Source organism: Perna viridis, chromosome 5, assembly GCF_037379345.1.
Source record: "Perna viridis isolate PV_CMFRI_1.1 ecotype Kerala chromosome 5, ASM3737934v1, whole genome shotgun sequence".
Classification (NCBI taxonomy): Eukaryota; Metazoa; Mollusca; class Bivalvia; order Mytilida; family Mytilidae; genus Perna; species Perna viridis.
Window position 1 is genome coordinate 37,122,947 of NC_142449.1, and position 23,065 is coordinate 37,146,011.

General features: G+C 31.9%; 2 protein-coding genes across 5 annotated transcripts in view; both read left to right on the forward strand.

Moving 5' to 3' along the window:
- The window catches only part of LOC148617312 (lysophosphatidylcholine acyltransferase 2-like), a 35,606-nt gene extending 19,328 nt beyond the window's left edge, over positions 1 to 16,278 (forward strand). For 3 of the 4 annotated variants that reach the window (XM_088584930.1, XM_088584928.1, XM_088584931.1), the window contains 6 exons: positions 534 to 616; positions 1,539 to 1,664; positions 2,032 to 2,182; positions 4,945 to 5,043; positions 7,575 to 7,716; positions 9,218 to 16,278. In XM_088584930.1, the coding sequence (XP_088441056.1) occupies positions 534 to 616; positions 1,539 to 1,664; positions 2,032 to 2,182; positions 4,945 to 5,043; positions 7,575 to 7,716; positions 9,218 to 9,339 (723 nt within the window). In that variant the 3' untranslated portion in view covers positions 9,340 to 16,278. The remainder of the gene's footprint in view (positions 1 to 533; positions 617 to 1,538; positions 1,665 to 2,031; positions 2,183 to 4,944; positions 5,044 to 7,574; positions 7,717 to 9,217) is intronic. The other variant, XM_088584929.1, reaches the window with a different exon arrangement.
- Positions 16,279 to 16,396: 118 nt separating this feature from the next.
- Positions 16,397 to 19,700, forward strand: LOC148617313 (uncharacterized). Its single transcript, XM_088584932.1, has 3 exons — positions 16,397 to 18,747; positions 19,097 to 19,165; positions 19,335 to 19,700. Exons 1-3 carry the CDS (start codon positions 18,465 to 18,467, stop codon positions 19,424 to 19,426), a joined length of 444 nt encoding a protein of 147 aa, XP_088441058.1. The 5' UTR covers positions 16,397 to 18,464; the 3' UTR covers positions 19,427 to 19,700.
- The last annotated feature ends 3,365 nt before the right edge of the window (positions 19,701 to 23,065 follow it).

Sequence of the window (23,065 nt, forward strand, 5' to 3'; positions counted from 1 at the left end):
TAGTGTTTTTACTTCAGACTGCCCAGCCAAAGCCAGGTGTACCTACTCTTATGGCATTTCGGAATTGAAAAAAAAGTATCAGAATTTAAATAATTATTGAAGGCTTTTTGGCAAGGAAGATATAAAAATATCGATCTTCGTATGGGAAGCTCCAAAAGACATAACTTCCTGTCAGACTAAAATTGGGTTCAGTGCTTCCAAGCTATGACTCATTTCACATTAAATATTGTTATGAGGACTTTTGCCCTTTATTTTCTGGTGAAGTTAGATTATGTAATAGCTTGGAGTTTCAACAATGTGCAAAAAATGGAGGAATTTTATTATTGAGTCAAACAGTAATTCAAAATGATGTTCAACATAGAAAGCATCATCACCTGCAATCATTATCAGCCTAATGACCAGTAGCCCTTATGCTTATGTAAATATCTTGCAATGATGTAGCATGTGATACAGATTTTGGCATATATTATTCTCTATGTAATCATTAAATGAGTGTATCATATATTTTCTGCCATTTTTTTTTTAATTTGCAGTTTTTACCTGTATATAAACCCAGTGAAGAAGAGAAACAAAACCCTCCTCTGTTTGCATCCAATGTTAGAGCAATAATGGCTAAGTATGTTTTATCATAATTCAAATGGCTGACATGTAGTCTTTTCTTAAATAATAACATGACTTAAACAAGTAGCTTATTACTTTAGAGAAGGAGGGGAGATATTAGAAATATTAGTATTAAAACTTGTATTACTGGTGTCAATTTTACAAAAAGTCATAAGTGTGAAACGTAAATTATGACGTCATAGTGCTATTTTTGGTTGTGACTTCATTACTTACGATCAACTTTACACTTACGACTTTTTGTAAAATCGATGCCAGGTAGTGAACCACATCAAATGTATACTTATAAAACATAGATAGCAATCAGTGGTGTTACAATTCTAATGACGTTACAATAGATTTCTCTAATTCGGTTTGAACCTCACATTAAAATTTTGCTTACCTCACAACAATTATGTTATTCCTAATCATCATTGTTTTCATATTTTATCTGTGTTACATTTAGCAATGTATTGATATATAATGATTGGATAAAACGGAGAGTGAATGAACAAAGCTTTTTATATTAACTTTTGAGATTTAGTGGAAAATTTTTATTTTTGTTGGTTAAAACTACAAATACCAAGTCTTTGCTCATCACCAGAATTAAGAGATATAATCAAATTAAACTGTTACTGTTTGTTTTTGTTACTCATTATTCTTTTTATGTCTGATGTCTGTTGGATTTGTTTCTGTGACAAATTCACCAAACCTTATAAATAAATGACCTTTTTGTTCTATTTGAATCCCATTTCATGTACTTTCACGTAACTCTAGTTTGTGCTATTTATAGAACAAATCATGAAAGCATGATAGTGTCTCAAATGGGTGTAATGTGGGTAATACACTTCTAGACATGAGTTCCAAGAGGGATTTTAACCAGTCAAACAAAGGAGAAATTCTTTTCATCTAATTATTTAAAATCGAACATGCTTTCTCAGATGTCTTGGTGTGCCTGTTACTGATCATACATTTGATGATGTCAGACTGATGAAAAAAGCAGCTAAGCTAAATTTACCAAAGACTGCAGGATTGATAGAATTTCAAAAACTGAATTCTAAACTTGGGTATGTAAAATTACATTAGTTCAATTATAACTATAGTTTTTGCTGGAAGAGTCTTCTAGTTATGTTGGTTTGCTGTTATTTGAAAAGTAGTACAGTGTAAATACTGTGTAATCTATCTAAACCTTTAAATCCCTTCATATCAGCTTCAATTTAATTTGAACATAGGTAAACTGAACTTCTGTCTAAACTGAACAAATTCTACAGTTCAGTAAGGGATTCAGTATAGAAGAGTTTCTCTATTATTTCAACTAGAGGCTCTAGGGAGTTTGCATCACTAACATTTATACTACTGAAGCCTGATTTGACTGCTTGAAGACAATTCTCAGCCAAATTGTAAAATGTTCTAGTTTCTTTTCTTTCCTTGTAGAATAAATTATGATACAATGAACAGTTTACTTGATGAGTTTAGTGCCATATCGACTAAAGATAAAGGTGCTATAACATTAGGAGAATTTGCAGCGTATTTACATGTACCAGTTTCTCCAGCCTTAGAGGAAATATTCTCACTCTATGATAGGGTAAGTTTTATCTTATACAGGACTTAGTGAAGGTTTTCTTTTGTTTGTTTGTTTCCTTTTTTGCATTGATGTGTGAAAAAAATTAAACACTATGCTTTGGTGAAATTAAAAAAATCTCAATATAATTGTTAATGTATTAGCTGAGTTTGGATAAATATCTCCTATACATGATAATACTATTTTAAAGCAGAGAGATGAGTGTAGAATGTCCATTAGACAGTTCTAAATAAAAAAAAAATCATCAAGGAAAATAGCATCAACAGAATTACAAAACACTTCAATAAACCAAAAAATCTACTATCAAATACAAATATATGTATAAAAAAATTACAGATATATTGAATTCACATAAAAAAGTTTAAACTGGTAGTGGTATAATATAAAAATATAAAATAATCTACAATCTATATAAAAATGGTTACAACATACGATACTGCATACAATTTTTTGAAAGATTATAAACAGTAATAAATAATAACCCCCCCAAAAAAAAAACAAAAAACAAAAAACAAAACAAAACAAAAAAAAAACAATGATTTAAAGCAATTATTCTTGTCAATGGCAATGAATTATCTTTTTTTCTGTTTTCCAGGGCCAATCAAGAGTCAGTGTTAATTTTACCAATACCCTTTCCCTTCTATTTGCACAAAAAATTTCTTAAATTTTTTTAAGGCTACAGTCATTCACTGTGAAAGATTTTAATTTGTGATTGTCAGTTTTCATGGTTTGACTTTTTTTGTTAGTTTTTGATATTTGAAAATAACCTAATATCAGAAGTAACATGCTTTCTGATTGGGTACAAAAATCCACCCATCGTCTCCTGGACCAAATCCTGTAATGTGACTATGATGTCATCAACCTTTTTATAATGATTTAATTGTTAGACTTTGATACTAAAATTAAATTATAAGGAAAGATTGCCTGTGGTGCACGCTTGAAAATAACCTGCTGTGCTGGTTTAGTGTGCTCCACTTGATTGTGGTTATTTTAGGAAATACTTGCATTTTTTGGTCTTTGAAGAAATAACCTCAACCATGTGGTGCACACTAAATAATCTGTGTAGCAGGTTGTGTTCAAGTGTGCACCACAGGCTTTTGTGTTATTTCAAATAGACCAAAAAAATATAAGAGTCATTCCTTATAATTTAATTTATGTATCAAAATTCAATAAGTAAACCATTAAAAAAGGTTTGATGACATCACAGTCATTACAAAATTTTATCTGTGAGATGATGGATGAAATTTTTTATTCAATCAGAATCTGTGTTACTTTTGAAATTAAATTATATTTTCATAGACAGAAAAAAATAAAACAGTCATTCCTTATATATTGGATTTAAAAGATTTTTTCTTTTTATTTAGATGTTTTTAAATTAAAGAAAAGCAGGAAAAACCAATTTCATGATTATGTAAAACTATGATCATCCAAAATTTGGGTACCTCATAAATAATATTAGTTTTACAGCATTTAAAAAAATCCTGACCCTTTTAATAGTTTTTGACATGAAATTTGATAGAAAAAACTTGACTTTCAAATATGAAGACACAGAAATTGTACATGCCACTTGTTTATTGTTTAATCAAAGGCTGTATATATATTGTCACACTGGCTTCATTGTTACTTTGCATATTTTCAACAAAACCTGACCTTTGACACAGTCCTTTCCATACCAATGGGAACTACTCAGCCTTTCTCTTTATACAAATGAAAATTTCTCCAATCTGTATTTTAAAAAATAGGGACAGAGCAACATCCTTCATAATTAAATCCTTAATCAAAACATGAGTGGCTCAAAATCTTCCTGTGGGGAATGAAGTATGCAGTTAAGATGTGATTGTTGGAACTTTTAACGCAAATGCACAACATGTGTAATATGAAGTCCAGTATATTCTTGTTGATCGAGAAATCAGTGATATAATAACATAACGGTGCATTATCAATGAAGTTAAATGCAATTTGAGTACAAATAGCTCTGTCCCTCATAGATGCAAAGCCTGTAATCATATTTGTTAAACTGATCAATTTTTTCTTTTTTCATAGTTCCTCTCTTTGTGCAAAATTCTTGGCTGTGTTATTTCTAATGATGTTTTACAAACAAAATTTAGTGCCACCTAAATGCATGGAATTACTTTTCTTAGAGGATCAATTCAATTTCAGCCAATAATTCAAGAATCAAGAAGAATTTCTTATTTCTGCATCCAAGGTTGGGGGAAATGGCTGAGTAGTTACAATTGATAACCATAACCACACAACAGTCTTAAAATATTTCTTGTTAAAATGAGTTGGTTGAACATTTTCTGAGCTAAAAGCAACCTAAGAAGACTGAAACTGATTACAAGTGAGAGAATTTCTCATGATAGAATTATGACTAGCTTTGAGTAGTTTTTGATAATTTATTGATGGTGGTGTTTTATCAAGTTGTTATCCAATGTTCCCAGTGTAATAAATTTTGATAATTCACAATGTGAAATAAATACGATAGTTTTGCTTTCACCTGCCAAAAGGTCACAGCACAAACATCAATCCGACGATCACAGAAATCGTGTTGAAAATAATAATTTACTATGCAGAAAATCGATTTAAAATATTGGACAATGAATTGGTTATCTTTAATAACCAAAATATAATTAGTCGTGACAAGGAATACAAGTTCCGGCCACTCGCTTAATCTGGGTGTTCTTCAGCTCTACTGATCATATTTTGGTTATTCATTCTTTCCAACTAATTATCCTATTATTATTGAAAAATTTGATATTTTTCAGAATGGTTCTGAGACTATAGACTTCAGAGAATATATCATTGGTCTCTCTTTAATATCACAACCTGTTAACAATGATGACACTATACGATTAGCTTTCGAGGTAAGTGAAATGAGAGCTTTATTGTTAGACCCTTCCCTATATTAGACTGACATTTGAATGCAATGGCTGAGCATAGCAGTAAGTAAGCTAGTCCAATGATATACATATTGCTTTTTAGCTCACCTGGCTGCAGACCATATGAGCTATTGCCATCACTTGGCGTCCATCGTTGTTGCCCATAACAATTTCTTCAAACATCTCCTCTGAAACTACTGGATGGCTTTGGATGAAACTTAATCTGCTTGTTTCTTAGATTATCCTGCACAAAATGATCGTTTTGATTTTTTATCTGTCAAAAACATGGGCTCTGTTACTGAAAATGGAATATAGGGGTCAAACAGCAGATTTTTGCATACATCTCCAAAACCGTGATGTTACACCCAATTCTGAATGGGCCATGGGGTGAAAGTACTCAGCATGATGAGATCTATCTGTTGTCAAATTTTGGTGAAAAGTTGTTCATCCATGATGTAGTTATTGCCCTTTGTGGACGGTTTTTGCTGTTTTTGAAGTTTTTACTTTCAAAAATCTTCTTCTCATACTCCTCTGTACAAAATTTAATGAAATTGCTATTACTGCTTTTTAGGGTATCCTGTAGAAAATAACTGTTTGGATTTTTGATTTGTTAGAAAAACATGACCATTGTTACTAGAAATTGAACATAGGGGTTGAATTACAGTTTTTTTGCAAATAACTCAAAAATTGTTGAATTTAGCAAAATTGTGATGGAGAGTGATGTTATTACCCATCAGAAAATGGACCTTTGCCGAAATTTTCAAAATGATTTGTTGCCTGTTGTAGGATTTATGGCCCCTGAAATAGATTTTTTTGTCATTTTTCATGTGTACAACTTTCTGAAGTTTATTGCAATAAAATTTTATATAAGTTGGCATAATTTTTTTAGGGTTTCCTCCACAAACTGATCATTTAAATTTTTCATTGTTCAAAAAACATGGATGTCATTACTGAAATTAAAACATAGGAGTCAAAATGCCTTTTTTGCTATTTTTTCCTCAACTATAGAAGAATAATGGAAATGATAGCTTCTCATAAAATGAACATGATATTCTGTGTTGACTGGCAGTATTGAAATTATTTTTTAGGGCAGCCATAATTAAAATGGCTGCCTTTTGCTACCATTTTCATCAGTTGCTCAGATTCCAATGATTTTTGCTTTCTTTAGGAAACTAGGTGTTTTAAGCTGAATGGTGGTGATGAAAGATTGTTCTGGGTCCCTTTTCCTGCATATTTTATGCAAGTATAATACTTGCTTTGATTTCAACGATAACTGGTTTATATTGTAAACATGGTCTCCTGATATGAATGGAGGTGATGAAAATGTTGGATAGCCATGGTTTAAATTCATTTTGTGTTTATTTTCAGCATATGTATACTGGGCTAATGCCCCCTCAGACCTGGTGGAATTACAGGGCATGGGGGACCCCTGCCCAATTTTTTTTCTAGAAACACTTTGAAGCCATTTCCAACATCTTACAGTGCCTTAGATACTCTTTTGAATTTACAGCATTCACCAATATATGCTCTTTTTCGGCAATTTTTTGTCAAACAAGGTATCAAAGCATGCTACCTTTACTTATTTTATAGTTAATAAGGCATGGTTGGCAAGGTGAGCGATTAAGGCTCTTTGGGAGCCTCTTGTTTATTTATAAGGTCATGTTTTTTTGTCTGCCAATTTTCCATATAGAAGCAGTGGGTCGCATAAAACTGATAAAATTAGACTTGCTTTACATGCTTTTATGGTGTTTCCTTATTAATATGAAAATATCAATCATTTATATTGCAAATTTCAACATTTCAAGGAGCAACTTTCTGTCAGTGGCATTAGAACAAAAATACAATCATGAATAAAAATCCATATACAAAAAATTATCAAAATTGGAAGCCAAATATATCACCAAGAGGTTCTACCATGTGCAATACAAAGAATGAAGCTTCAGTGTTTTAGGTATTTTGAAATTTGTAATACTGTAAATTTTGATATATAAAATATGATACAATTTGGAGTCAGACAAGTCTTGACTACTGGATTGGTGTATACCCTCAAAGACCTTCTGTCTACCAACAGAGGCATCATCCCAGTGGTTATAAACCATCCCATTGGTTATAAATTCAAAAATTATTTTCTGATTTGTTTTTGATTTTGCATTTGGGAACATGAAAAAAAAAACAATAAACATAAAACAATATTGAAACATTAGAAAAATTAAAAGTAGAAAGTATGAATTACTGTAAATGTACAAATTTTTGTAATTTTCGTGGTAGACAAAAAACTGCAAAAAATATAGTATATGTACCTGCAAATTTTTTTTACCACTATATATTGTAAAACTTTTTTTTTTAAATCGAGAAAATTGATCCCCACAAATCCTCGAAAATAAGTGAAAATTGATATGTTTAGAGTAATTCCTTATATGATATGTCTGAAATTCTCAGATACTTTTAAAAAATGTTGTTATCTGTTTTTTTTTATTTTTTTTTATTTTTTTATTTTTTTTATTTTAACTTTTTAGTTATTTGATAATGGCAATAAAGGGTACATAACATTAGATGGATTAACAGAGATTTTAGTGAATGCTTTTGGTATGGAAAACATAGATGTACAAACACTGTTCCAAAAAATTGATAAGAACCATGATGACAGAATTACATATGGTAAGTTTACAATCAAAATTATACTACAGTTTATTGGAAAATTTTCATGAGTATCAAATATTTGCTATATTCGCAAGATGGTGAAATCAGAAATGGTGGTAATAATAGCTCACAAAAGTTTAGTCCTGATTTTTTTTCATATCATTTCAATTTCTTTTAATTCTGAAGCGCAAATAATAAAATGTGAATATATAATACTCCTATTCATAGAGTAAATTGGTAAATTTGGCACTCATAAAAATTGCCTGCTTTACGGTAATATTTCAATATTGTGAAAGAATAACATAAAAGTGCATGGTCTTTGATAAAGTAATGGTGTTATTCTTCTATACGTAATAGAAGTGCCGCGTGCAGGTCTGGGTGTTAAAAGAATAGGCCTGCAGCAGCGCTAAGCTTGTCGTATAAGGCGACTAAATAGTGCTCAGAAACCTAGCCGGGGGCTAGGCGCTCTGCCCACAGAGCAACTGGGATGTGTGCCCCAGGTGGTGGAATGGGGTACCCCTGGCGTGTTACATGCTGGGGTTGTCAGGCTATAATACGGAAAACCTGACCGCAAACCATAGTGGTGCAGCGTGTTGGGAAAGATGCCACGTTCCTCGCACGTTAAAGAACCCTGCTGTGGTATTCGATAGGAGTAGGAACCTTTGCGCTCCGCCACAGGAGGCTAAATTGCCCTACCTTACCCATCCCCCCTTTTTCCAGTGGCAATCAAAATTTGTCGACCCTATTATCCTTGTGACCCATCTTTTTTTTTTCTTCATTTCATGTTCATTTTATCATCCATTTCATGTTCATTGTCTGAATATAGCTGAAATATTGCTGCTGGGACGTTAAACCCCAACAAACAAACAAACAAACAAACATAATAGAAGTGGAGCATCAGTGTTGTTCTATAGAGAACCAGGACAATTTGAACAGTAATCAAAAAGAACATAATCCAAATATACATGTATAATGACTAGACAAGGAAAATTGACACACTCAACAAAGAACATGATATAACAAAATTACATGTACTAAGAAATGAGCAACCCCAACTCCACTAACAACTGGGAGCATGGACCAGGTGCGCCGGTAGGGTTAGTGTACTTTCCCTTTCTAGAAACACCTGATATGCCACATCCAGGGTAGACGAAAGAGGAAAGGAAAACTAATACAGGAAGAACAAATATGTTCTCATGATGCAAATACATCATAACAATCTGCAAGTACTTGATAATGACCACAAGATTATTATAGTAATAACCTCAATCTGGTAGCAACATATCCCACTTCCAGAAGCCCAATTGTAAAAACTGTATCTCATAGGCAAAGCCTAAAATCATATTATTACTTGAGGGTTGAAAATGACAAGTCCAATTATTGACTACTGTAATTGATACTTCAATTAATTATTGGTGAGTTAGTTAACTTTAATTCCCAAAAGAATCAATATCTCTGTGAAAGGAGAGGAATATTCTTATTGACTCTGGTAATGATATGTAGTGTTTCTCAATTTTAGATGAATTTAAAAGTTATGCAGAAACCAAGCCTGAATATGCAAAACTTTTCATGACATACCAAGAACTCAAAGCAGCCCAAGAACAAGATACCAATGGTAATGGTCTGAGCAAACTTGAGTAATACTGAGCTGTTTACCCTGTTGCTCAATTACATTCCTTTATAATTTTGACAACATTGTTAGTTTGTGTAAGACCTCCTTCACATTGTTTACAACATATATAAATGGTGTATTTATTACCGATATAGTTGCAAACCTGCTATTATCCTCTTGTAATGATTTGACATTTGTGTTGTGACATTTTTAACACTTTCAGGTGATCATACACACATATTTGACAGTTTACTCAAAATCATGGGCTGTCTTCTGCTAAGTTCTTTTTTATTTATTTGAAGGGCATTTTTTTAAGTACATGTACTTGCAAAGACCCAATTTTAATATTATGTAATGTAGCAGTACTTTTAGTGGGTTCAGTTTAAAGGGGTCCATATTCAGTAGAAATTTGCATGTAGATGTTTAGTCTGTAATAGTTTTTTTTTTAAAGTTTAATCACAACTGAAGCCAGTACTCATACATTCCTGACTTTAGCACTCCAACGGTATGTCTATTTTCCAAAAATACAAAATAAACAAGATACATGTGTTGTGGACTAAAAAGAGGTCAAAATTATGCCCACTATTCTTAATTCTTCAAATGTCTAAAACACCCTATGCTTCCTGATGCTTTCAGACTATTACCTGTCATTTTTTTCCCTTAAGTACCTTTTAAGTTCTAGTGGTCTGTTTGTGTATTGTGTCTATTTAATGTTTGGGCTTTGTTTTCTGGTGTGAGCTTTAAATATATTTAGTTCATGTACATTATCAATACAGAAAAGGTTATTTATTGTTCTTTTCATCTATGTTTTTCCTAATTTTTGTATTTTTGTTCAATTTTTTGTTTTGGTAATATTTTATTCTTAAATTGTGTGAAATATACATTGATAACCATAGATTGTAATTCAGTTTTGTTTGAATGGTTATATTTTTCTATTTCTTCTTTATCAACTTAAACAAAATTTGATAAAAATGCAAATGTAAGTTAAAAGAAAAGATTTGAATGATTATCAATAAGAATTCAGAGTTACCACCTTATCTTTTTGTTACAACAACCACCATATTTTTAATATCAATTATTTAATCTTTCCATTATCTTTACAGAAAGCTCAGACCAGCACTTGAGCTAATAGGAATATGGTAAAATTCTACACATTTCCTTGTCAGCTAGTTTGACTTTTTCACTGTAATTTTTTTCTTCATGTTATTTTAATGTTTTTTTTATTCATTTCTCATTAGATCACAGTCAGATTTGACTGATCATGATCAGATTTGACTTAAGTTTGACTAGATCACTGTCAGTTTTTGACTAGATTACAGTCAACTGTTTTTAATTGGGTTTGACTGGATCACAGTCACAATTTGGCGTATCACAATTGGATATGACCAAATCATAGTGAGATTTCACTGATCGTAATTAGATTTGACTAAATCATAGTCACATTTAACTGATCGTAATCAGGTATGACTTGATCACTGAGATTTGAGTAGGTCACATACTAAATGGACCTGTCATAACTTAGTTAACTTGTCCCACTTTTATTTTGTTCTTTTCATTACCAGTTTACATTTTTCAGTTGATTTCTGTATGACGCAGATCAAGTGTAACAGTTTATTTTTAAAAAGATGGTGACATTGTAACTTTAGAATGTGCACCTTTATAGAAAGTTATCCATGAATTTTCATGTCTGACTGATTAATTCATTCAGTTATGTATTTGTGCATGTTCATTTAAAATGCTTTGCTCTTTATATTTGCCTCTGCAATGATTTCAACATGACTAACACTATTTAAGTATCAGTCTTTGTAAATATCAGACAGGAGGGGATATATGCATGTCAAAAACCCACCAAATTCACTTATATTTCAACAGTTGTCACACTTTGCTTTGTTGTATTAAGAGGGGATGAATGTATGATTTTCTCCAAAATACTGATTCGTATAAGTAAAGACTATAGTTATGTAAAATTATAGTGTATGTAGGCTGAGAAGACATCATTTGTTTAGTGGTTTTTTTCTGCACCATTACCACCCCAGCAAATGATGGTGTCTGAAATTTACATGGACTGGTACATCAAAACCCGCAAGTTTTTCACAATGAAACTTTTCCAGGGTGAACTGGAGAAAGAATTCTTGACTAATCATAAGGACAGTTTCATGTTAATCTCATACCCAAGGGTGGCACAAATTTCTTCAACCCACCACCAAAAGAAATGATTTTGAATTTTATAATGGATTCTGTTATTGACTTCATAAAACTGTGGTGTGTAGGCGATTTGTATGCTCTTCCTTGGTATAAAGGTAGGTTTTATGGAACAGTTCTTGTGTATTTAATTTCTTTGTTGAATAATATAACAGTAACCACCATATTTGAATAGCTGATAGTGTTAGAAAACCCTTCAAAACATTACAAAAATATAAGAGAATTGATCCTATGTATATCAAAGAGAAATGATTGCATGTAGATCAGAGAGAAATGATCGCATGTTGATCAAATAGAAATGTTTGCAAGTAAATCAGAGGCTTTATGTCCTTAATAGTAACAGAGGTATACTTACATATTTTATCATATTAATATTGAACGATAGTCTTGTGTTACTCGCATGTTTGAATCTCAACAGTAAATCTGATATTGTATTAAGATTGTATGTGTTTTTTTTATGTTATGTACTGTAGCAGTACCTTCAGTGGGTTCAGTTTAAATTTATGTTATTAATGTCATTGTTGAGACTTAAGAAGTTTCAAGGCTTTTTCAATATATGTATGTGTCTTTTGTTCAACTTTGGTAAGTTTGCTATCAACACTGGTCACATTTATCTATATGGCAGGGGACACAACTCCCTCCCTTGTACAAGTTTTATCTGTCTTTACTAATGTGACACTGAAGATTATGTTGAGTTCAGACAGATCGGTCCTAAATCCAAACTACTATTGATGAAGATTTTAACATGTGATCAATTAATTTTCAAGTAAATTTTGGTTTTTGTTTCACTGTGAAACCTGTCTAAATCAAACCTCTTTTTGACTGTAAAATTTGTTCAGTTCAGACTGTTGTTTGGTTTCTTTAGTTTAACATACATTTAAACTTTTCTAAGGAGACTTCTAAAAATGTCTATTATAGACAGGTGTTTTCTTTTTATGGATCCATTTAGACAGGTTTTCTCTTTTTCAAGGATCTGTTTAGGCAGGTTTTCTGGTTTTTTTGGAGGGGTTCAGTTTAGACAGGTTTTCTGTTTTATAGGGATCTGTTTATACAGGTTTTCTGTTTTTCAGGGATCTGTTTAGACAGGTTTTCTGTTTTGGGGTTCTGTTAAGACAGGTTTTCTGTTTTAGTGTTCTGTTTAGACAGGTTTTTTTCTGTTTATTTATGGATCTGTTTAGACAGTTTTTTTCTGTTTATTTAGGGATCCATTTAAACAGGTTCTACTGTAGGTATGATTGTGGTGCTGTTCCTCCTTTGATCTCATCAGTGAAATATGGAACATAGACATTAATGATTGGTGCAGATTATTCAATTTATTTTGAAAAGAAGTATTTTTCTATTCAATCATGTAAACTCCATGCACATGAACAAAAAAGTATTTTCTTTTTTTGTTTTATTAGAAGTAAAACACAATATTTTTCATGTAGGCTCAACCTTTGCTGAAACATGTATGTGGTGCTTTGCCATTCAATATGTTTTCAGCAACAGTATGTTATGGTATTATTAAGGTAGGAAATGTATACAGTTAGATGTATTAGTGGTTATCTTTTGGTGTATTATAATGGACTTAGTCATATACATGACTACATATTACCAATATAAAACAAACAGGTATTAAACTATAGTGGTCATAGCAGTATCAGTAAGCTAGGTTTGTAGTTTTGTGTGCAAATAAAGGTCTATCCTCTATATTCATATTGTAAAATTTAAAGCATTTAGTATATAGCCAATAGTCAACTTTACATTACAAAAAATATGGAGTATATTCTAGTGTAAGAGTCGTTATGTAACTTCCTGCTATGGCATCTAAACTATGGTCCCTAAGCTTTCCTGAACCAAAGGTCAGGTTTGTTGACATTAAATTCAATAATGAAGCTAGGTGAGTGATTCAGGCTCCTGAGACCCTATAATTTAGAAATGATTTGAAATAGATATCATTAGTTTGTACATGAGTACTACATAGTTCAATTATCACCAGTGTTTACTTTACTCAGTAATAATATAGTGACTGGTTTTTAGTGGCGATTAAAAGTATGAATCTAGCTTTAAGTGGGTCAAATAAGATGTGATATTATTAGTTTTTGTGGGTATTTATTTGGTAGAAATTGTTACAGAATTGATGGTGCAATACATTTTTAAGAATAGTTAGAATTTTTTTCTTGTTTTTTCTTTATCCAATTGCCACAAGGTATTTCACAAAGAGCAACTTGCCATTTGTTTTAGTTATGATATTGAGTGTATATTAAGGTGGTAGACATAAGGTAAGGGAGATTACTCTTGAAATCAGTGATATGTTTGTATTATATTCAATTCCAATAAAGCTTTTCAAGCTTTCCTTTGAATCAGCATGAAATCAATCCATGTTACCTTGATGCTTTCATGAGATTGATGTAAAAGGGTGAATACAAACATTCCAGTGATTTGTAAGAGTTGTGTCCCTTACCCTAGGTCTGCCTCCTTAAGGAGGTAGACCTGGGGTAAGGAACATAACTCTTGAAATCAGTGATATGTTTGTATTATAATCAATTTCACCAAAGCCTATCAAGCTTTCATTTGAAACCGAATGAAATCAAGCCAGATTACTTTGATGCTTAATTGCAATTTGTGTAAAATGCTGAATTCAAATATTCCAATGATTTGTAAGAGTTGTGTCCCTTACCCTAGGTCTACCTCCTTAAGTAAAGGAATTCCAATTTCCTATAAAATACAAGTTAATTTGACATGATTACTTACTGTTTGTAAAGATAATACTCTGGGAGCTACTTTCTTTTCTCAGAAACCTTATCAATTTACAGTTATAATTAATAGCATTGCAAGCAAGAATTTCTGAAGTTTGTATATATTTATTTGCTCAAAAGTATAAGCAAGGGGATTGGACTCAAATTGGAAAAATGTTGTGGCAAACTTGTTAACTTTCCCATTTGAGTCTTTTATGCTTCCATATTGAAAGATATACATTATATATAGTTGCTATTTATTTTTTAAAATCCTCCACCATTAGACCATTTGAAGATTTCAAAATGTAAAGAAAAAAAAAGATGAGGATTTCACTAATTTCCACTTGATGATTTGTATCTTGCTTTTAATGTAATACCAGTATTCCATGTTGTGGCTTCTATAATTAATTACAGCTTTTTGATTTTGATTAATGATGTTATTAAGACATTTTTTGTACTTAACCTAGTTACACTGTTGTTTAACTTTATTCCTTGTCTCTTAATTTTCCTGATGAACCAAACATTTTACAGAGATTTTAGATTGACAGATACATGTTTAATGTTGTCAGTTTGGAGTTATATTTGCATTGGTACAAAATTGAAAATTGCTGCCTACGTACTTAATTCTCTCTTTTGACAATATTGTTATACTGTACAAGAAGTTACTTATGGGTTCATTCAAACACAGTGCTGGTATAAACAAATATATATTTAATGTCAAAGAAAAGTTACACAATGAAACCTGTGTAAACCAAACCACATTTTGACTGTAGAGTTTGTTTTGTTTAAAACAGGTGCTTGTTTTACCCAGTTTTGAAATTTGAAACATTTAAGGAGGTAGACCTATGGTAAGGGACATAACTTTTGAAATCAGTGATATGTTTGTATCATATTCAGTTTGCTTACATGAGATTGATGTAAATGCTCAATACAAACGTTCCAATGATTTGTAAGAGTTGTGTCCCTTACCTTAGTTCTATCTCCTTATACTGATATGAAGGGACCTTAAAAACAATGGTATTAGATGCATTTATTTGCAAGGTTTTGGTTTAGGCAGGTTTTGTTTTAGTTTTTGGTTTTTTTTTGTGTTTTTTTGCAGATTTTCGTTTAGACTGGTTTTGGGTTGAATCGGGGTTTGGTTTATACAGGTTTTTTGTTTAATCAGGGTTTGGTTTGGTTTTTGGTTTAATCATGGTTTGCTTTAGACAGGTTTCACTGTAATGATTAAGCAGAATACCTTACTGTTTCTACACTGCTACCAACAATCTATAAAGGGAATGTTGCAATACTGTTAAATAATAACTGTGATCAGTTTGTACTTATATAATGATCAGTTAATTTTTGTGTTTAGTTTTTGTCTCAACTTTTTTTCAATAATGTTAATTCTACAGCTCCCTTAATATAATTGGATATTGTTCATATTGGACTTCAGTAAACCAGGAATACACTTGACACGAGTTACTTCCCTTTATTGGTAATTAATTACTTCCTAATATAAATAATGTTTTGGTTTTTATTTTTAGGTATAGGAAGTTTTTTTTTTATCATACTACATATTTGGACAATGTTTGCCTCATGTGATCCTAAAATCTTAAGATCACTCAATTTCAAATGTTTTTATTCAAACATTTGAAATTGATTACGTTTATTTAATTTATTGTTATGTTTCGCATCGTTTTTAACGATCCATCACCCGGTAAGAGTGATTGTTGACTATTATTTAGACCATTAAATATATATATATATATATACACACACTAAATGAGGACCAGTTAAAAGTGAGAAAAATAAGATCATTACTTCAAAGTTGTAATTAAATTCATGTGGCCTTTATGATAGAGTATGTGTAACTTGTGTACTACAAATGTATTACAAATGTTTCATGATTTTTGAGTTGATTGAATATCTTTTCAGTATACCAAATATTTCATAGTTTTAAATTCATGATGTTGCTTGAAACTAATGTAATATTTTTTACAGAATTGTCAATTATTTTCATTGATTAATTTTCCAAAATGTTATTTTGTAATAAACGTTTTACTTTCTGTATTATGAATTCTTTTTACAAAAGAGCAGGGTTTAACAAGAAACAGATTTGAGGTATTGAATCAACCGATAGACAGACGGACTGACAGATACAAATTACTATATCCCATTCACTTTTTTATGGGTTAATTTTTTTTTAGGTTCATTTGCTTAAAAACTTACCTAGATTTCTGGATACCATCATTTAAATCAGCATTCATCAAAATTACACAAAATCTTGTCTTTAACTTTAGACTTTTGGCTTATTTGTGGTCACAGTCATTTAAAATTTGAAATATTAAGTTTTTTTTTTAAAAAGCTGTATGGCACATGTTCGTTATCACTACAGCATGGTCACTTAATTATTTATAAATAGACTGGGAGAATATCCCCTTCATTCCACTCTGGGGGTTTATAGGTTTCAGTCTGTTCACCTATTGGATTACTCGTCTTATCTTACTCCCTGGTTCTCATTTAACGGAGAGGTAACTCTTAAACATTGGATCGAAATTTGCAATTATATATGATATGTATTTTTGTATTAAGGTCACTTTAAGGGCACCTTTTTTGTAGTCAACATACATGACTTTGGCTATAGACTTGGTAATTTTTAGGTTGCTTTAGGAAGTAATGTATTCCAGTATTTTATTTTTCTAAATTCTCTTATTTTCTGCAGTTAAATCACTAAATGGCGATATGGAGTAATATAGTTTCTTATTTTGCCATGTAGTGATGCCAAGACAAGATTCTGTGGTTAAAATGACATACTGCATATATTCCGGGGAAGATAAGTCTTAGTCCTTTGTCCCATTAAGAAAGTTACGAAAGGGTAGAAATAAATGAAACGATAGTCCGGATTTTATTGGGCAGAAGTTGTATACGACTCGTTAGCGGAGTTGTTGCCCTTGATTGTTGTTACAATGAGCACGATGTTGCATATACTAATGTAATGTAAAACGTGACTTTCCGTGCTTTTGCTATACCTGAAATATACCCAGTAGTATGATTGTTTAATTGTACCAGTTTCAGCATGACTGGGTTTATGTGAGTGCGCGCGCGCGCGCGTGTGTGAATTGGACTTTATTATTATTATTTTTTTTTTTTGGGGGGGGGGGGGGTGAATAACTTGAAGAGACTTTGAGTGGTAGTGTGTTACTGAATGTTACTCCATTTTATTGTATGAAAATATGGGATGTCATGTTCTGAAATACACAAACGCGGGTAATTAAAGTCTTATAGTTTTAAGTCGAGGGAAAAAACGAATATCAAGAAAAGTATTTGATGTGTGATGTTAACAATTAAAATTAGTGGCAGGATACAGCTATACAATCATGTTGAGAGAATCTTGAAGATTTCTGAGAAAGAAATTTTTTTTTTTTCAAAAGAGCGTTAATATTAAATTTATAAATAAACCATTGTAATACCATCTTCTTTACTACCGTCCCATTGTGCTTTCGCGGTTAAAACCACGGACCAGCACACCTATACTCCATTTTCCCCGCATGCATTTATTTTTTATCATTATTATTTGTTAATTTTTCAGTTTTTCAGCTTTTTTTTTTTGTTCTTCTGTCTCCGTGCATTTGAATTTCATACAATGTTCGACTCCTGGCAAATGACTTACTTCACTGTACTGTACTGACCGCAATCGTTTTGATTCCTCTATATACGTTAATGCTAAGTCAGGAAGAACAATGTTACACAGCGTTGTTTTGATTCCTCTAGATACGTTACTGCTAAGTCAGGAAGAACAATGTTACACAGCGTTGTTTTGATTCCTCTAGATACGTTACTGCTAAGTCAGGAAGAACAATGTTACACAGCGTTGTTTTGATTCCTCTAGATACGTTACTGCTAAGTCAGGAAGAACAATGTTACACAGCGTTAATATTTCAAAACAATGAATAAGACATGTTATTATACATCGACGTGTTGCAAGCAGTACCCCTTCTTCAGCAGCATGCGAACCAAATGCTTGAGAGTACAAAGAAGTAGTTAAAAATCTATCATCATGGTTGGCTCATATGGACCCAAGCACGATTTACTTTATCCATTATAAATACTGCAGCCGAGTATTACCATGTCTTCTTCGCACAAGGTACAGACCGAGAGTGTAAAAGGATCACATGACCTTTTCTTTATAGCAACGTAACAATCGATTGCACTGCTACTAGAAACGTCCTCGTTCGTTTCTGTTGACCTAGCTAAAAATGGGTGCAAGATTTACAAAGTTTAACTGCTTTTGCTGCATGAACAAAAAGCAGAACTTAACAGATAAAACACAGAAGGATGCTGGAGATATAACAGCAAAGCAAACAAGTACGCAGACGTCTGAAGAGATATTAAGTCAACTCAAAGCTGATGTTATCATCAAAAACTCCACAACAGCACCATCAGGTGTGGCATTTAATATAATTGATCCAAATGAAGTCAGAGTTAAGAAACCCAGACGTCTACCATCATTGAAAAAGAAAAACAAAGTACACCCTACAGGTTAGTTTCCTGGAAACTTAAAAAAAACTATCTCCAATAATAAAAACAAAAAAACAAAAAACAAACAAAAAAACAAAAAAAAACAGTTGCAGAATTGAGAACCTGAAGTAATCTTTGACCATTATACATACATTATTGAATTCCCTTGAATCTTGAAAATATAATGACAATTTTCGTATTTCATTTTTGCCGCTTTAAGCCTTACTTATTTCATTTTTTCTCATTTTTACAAAATGTATGAACTTGTAAGATATGAGAGGAACGGAAAATCAAAGATACCGAAAACTACAAATAGCTAACATAAACGCATTACCAACAATAGCAACAGTTGTTGTCATTTTGATTTCAGTTGCATACAACATCAATGACAGATTGATGATGGCAGAAATCAGGAGAGATGAAGTTTTGTCAAACCGAGGTATATATTTTAACTTTCTAGTAAAGTTCTGTTATTTCTGTTTCAAACACTTTTTTCTCGGGAAGATTTTTTTTCGTACATATTTATATATTAAAACTTTATATCACTTAAATCACACTTTGTTGAATTCTTCTAACATTTTTTTCTTACGTTTTGTATTGTTTATTAGGTAAAATGGGACGTGGATACGAAACACGTAGACAAGCAGTCTTGCAAAGACGTGAGGAGAATCTTATTCTAGATGAAACAGGCACAACTTAGAACTCACATTGCAAACTCTGAGATCTATTAAATATTTCCAGCCAAACATTTTGAATGGATATATGTTGTTCTTTATGTCTTATATTCGTTGTACATGTATTTTAAATTAAAAAATAAAGTCGCTTAGATATTGGCTAAAAGCGTTTGCTTGCCTCTATTTAGCAGCATTGTGTGTGAAATTTGGTTCAAGATAAATGAAGGCCTATTCTAATGTAACCACGTTCCAACGAAATTCAAAATTCGTTTCTAAGGCTCAAATAAAAAACAGAGAAAAGAAAACCGAGATAAAAACAAACAGAAACCAAATTTAAACATAGAAAACTGAAGCATCCGGGAAAAAAATCTTAGATCCTTCACTAGTTGAACTGGAAGGGTCAGCCTCCTCTGTTTTTTTTTCTAAAAGCACTTGCAACGTTGTTCGTATCTTGTCCGGAATGATACGAACAACATTCTGGCTCCCCTTTCCCCATTTTATCCTAAGTGTGGATTATGGGCCTGCCATCGCAGTCGACAATTTCACGTAAGCAGAAATGGAATTTCTAGTCTTATATTGTTTTGTCTTTGGGAACTATATAAGCAATGCTCTTCAAAATCATCTGCTGTAATAATCTACAGCTCGGCATGGCACAAAACGGCAAAAGTAATCAAGGGAGGCAAGAAATCAAATGAATAGTTTAAACATATTTTATTTGTAATAAACAAAAAGGATTGGACAAAAGTAAAACATACTTACGAGGTCCTCTCCCATATACAATAGCAATGTACAATATTTTGTCAAACCGAGCATGCATCAATTACATTTTTCAAACACTAGATAAAAAATAAAGTGAAAAATAAAACATAGAAGAGTTTGAGAAAAGGAAAGAAAAAATAAGAGAGTTGAGAGGAATGCGGTGATGGTGAAGAAAACATGGGCATATCACTATTTCATCAAATTTCATCAAACAACAGAAAATCTTTTAGTTTCTTTGATATATCTATGGACATGTTTTATTAAACGAACATTTTGATCATAAGTTAAATTTGGATTTCCATGAGTCAAAAGATTTACATTCAATGGCAAATCATCGGGCAGCCAACTAATGTTATTCATAAAGATTACTCGAGTGTTTTCGGGTAAGGGACAGTCAAGAAAGAAATGATGGGCATCCTCAACATCTCCGCATCTACATAAAGAACTACTTACGATATTGACTCTACATAAATCATGGTTTAAAGAAGCAGAACATCTTAATTGTGTCCAAATAATATTCAGTTTTCGTTCACCAATAGAATAATAATTAGGAACTAGTGGTTTGTGTGTATCCTTCTTTAACTCTGTTTTAAATTTGGAAATAGTGTCTAATTGTCGAGTGGATACATCAAGTTTATGCCATTCTTTAATAGTAGCAGGGAAAAAAGACTCGCTTGTTACAGATAATCTACAAAATGGCTGTAATATGTCATCTCCGTTTCTAAGGGGATAATTAGTAAGGGATTGTACTTTGGGTGGTATTATGTCAAGCAAATAAGATGGGGCATTTTTATGTTCAATGTTATAAATCATTTGTAACTTTCTTCTGTTGCGTCGAACATCTAGTGGTTCCCAATTAACTTCTTGATATATTTTTTCTATCTTTGTAAAAATAGGTAAACCCGTGACAATTCTCGCTGCTTCTAATTGAAGTCTTTCCAATTTGGAGGTATTACATACACCACAATTATCCCAAACTTCAGGTGCATATTCAAGTAAAGGTCTTATATATATTAAATATAACTTCTCTAAAGTGTTTCTAGTAAGTTGATACTTCAACTTCCGAAGAATATTTAGATGTTTTTTAACACTAGCTATAATATTTTCTACATGGTAGTTCCACTTGGCATTACTGCTAAATGTTACTCCTAAATATTTATGTTGGTTTTTGATTGGAATGTCTATTCCATTTAAGGAGAACGTGAAGTTGGGAGTTTCATAATTGGAGAATATCAAAATTTCGGTTTTATCTGGATTAAAGGACATCAGCCACTTTTTGGACCATTCATCCAATTCACTCAGATCGTGACTGATTACAGAGAGGATCTGTTCACTGTCAGAATCTGAGTAATTGAAGGAAGTGTCGTCTGCGAAAAGTCTGCACAAGGATGTCAAGTTACCTGCTATATCATTTATGTATATAATAAAAAGAAGAGGTCCAAGTACAGATCCCTGTGGAACACCAGCTGAAAGATGGCAATCATCTGAGGATGCTGTATTCAACATTACCTTTTGACGTCTACTATCTAAGTAACTTTTAAACCAACTAAATAAATTTCCTGAAATACCATATGATTTAATCTTTTTTAATAAATCTTTGTGCCAAACTTTATCAAACGCTTTCGAAAAATCACAAAACACAAAGCAGTTCATTTCTTTTTGCTCAAGAGAATTTAAAATGTTACTGTATATCTCAAGAAGTTGATGCACGGTAGAGTATTTTGGCAAAAAACCAGATTGGTACTGAAAAATTAGCTTATTACTATATAAATGATTATATACATGTTTAAATATAATTCTTTCCATGACTTTGCCAACTTATTAACGATATTGGTCTATAGAGGGGTCTCCTTTCTTGAATAAAGCAGTAACATGTGCCATCTTCCAGCTAGTTGGGTATTTGCATTGTTGGATTGATTTATAAAAAAATTTCTCTAAGGGGATAACGACTTTGTCTGGACAAAGCTGGAGCATCCTATGACTAACAATATCTGGTCCCGATGCTTTGTTGGGTTTTAAAATCTTTAATATATCAACGATTTCGTTTTCATCTATTCTAATATTTGAAATACAGCTATTTGTCTTACTTTCGAAATCTGATAACTGATAGTTTTTCCTCCTCTAGTTTTGAGAAAAAACAAAAATATTTATTCAGTAATGTACATTTTTCATCATCTGTGTATACTATGTCACTTAATACATCATCGTTTATTATATTTTGAAGGGGCAGGAAAGAATTTGTACCTTTGTTTGATTTTATCAGCATTTTCATTATCTTCCAATACGCTTTAGGATTATTTACATTATCTAAGATATAATTGTCAAGATTACTTTCAAACTTTTCTTTGGCAGCTTTTTTTTAAATTGTTGACTGTTTCTCTGCTTCTTGTACCTCAGAATATCACTTTCAATTTTTGATTTCAACGCTTTTTTTCTAAAACGGTCACGCTTTCCAATTTCCTTTCTAAGTTCGTTATTAAACCAACATTTATCATTTTTTCTAATGATAACTTCTTTGGTTGGAATGCACTCCTTCGCGATGGACAGAAATATTTCCGTAAACATTTCTGTGATTACATCCACATCTGCGCCATCGGGAAGGAGTGTATCCCAATCCAAGGCCTCTAGTTTCTCAGCAAACTTTTGTTTGTCAGTTCGGTCGTACAGCCAGACAAGTCTTTTGTAAGAGACAGGATCTTTGTTTGGACATACCAAATATACAATAGATGCGTCGTGGTCACTTACAGATCATGGAATATCAAAGACTATCAGTGGCCGTTCATAAAGATCTTCGATTATCAGTTGTTCTGGTAGTCTTGTTAATCACATTTGTAAAATTGAACAGATTTATTGTGTCAACAAGTCTATTGTTATCAATCATAAATAGATCCGAATTTAAATCACCC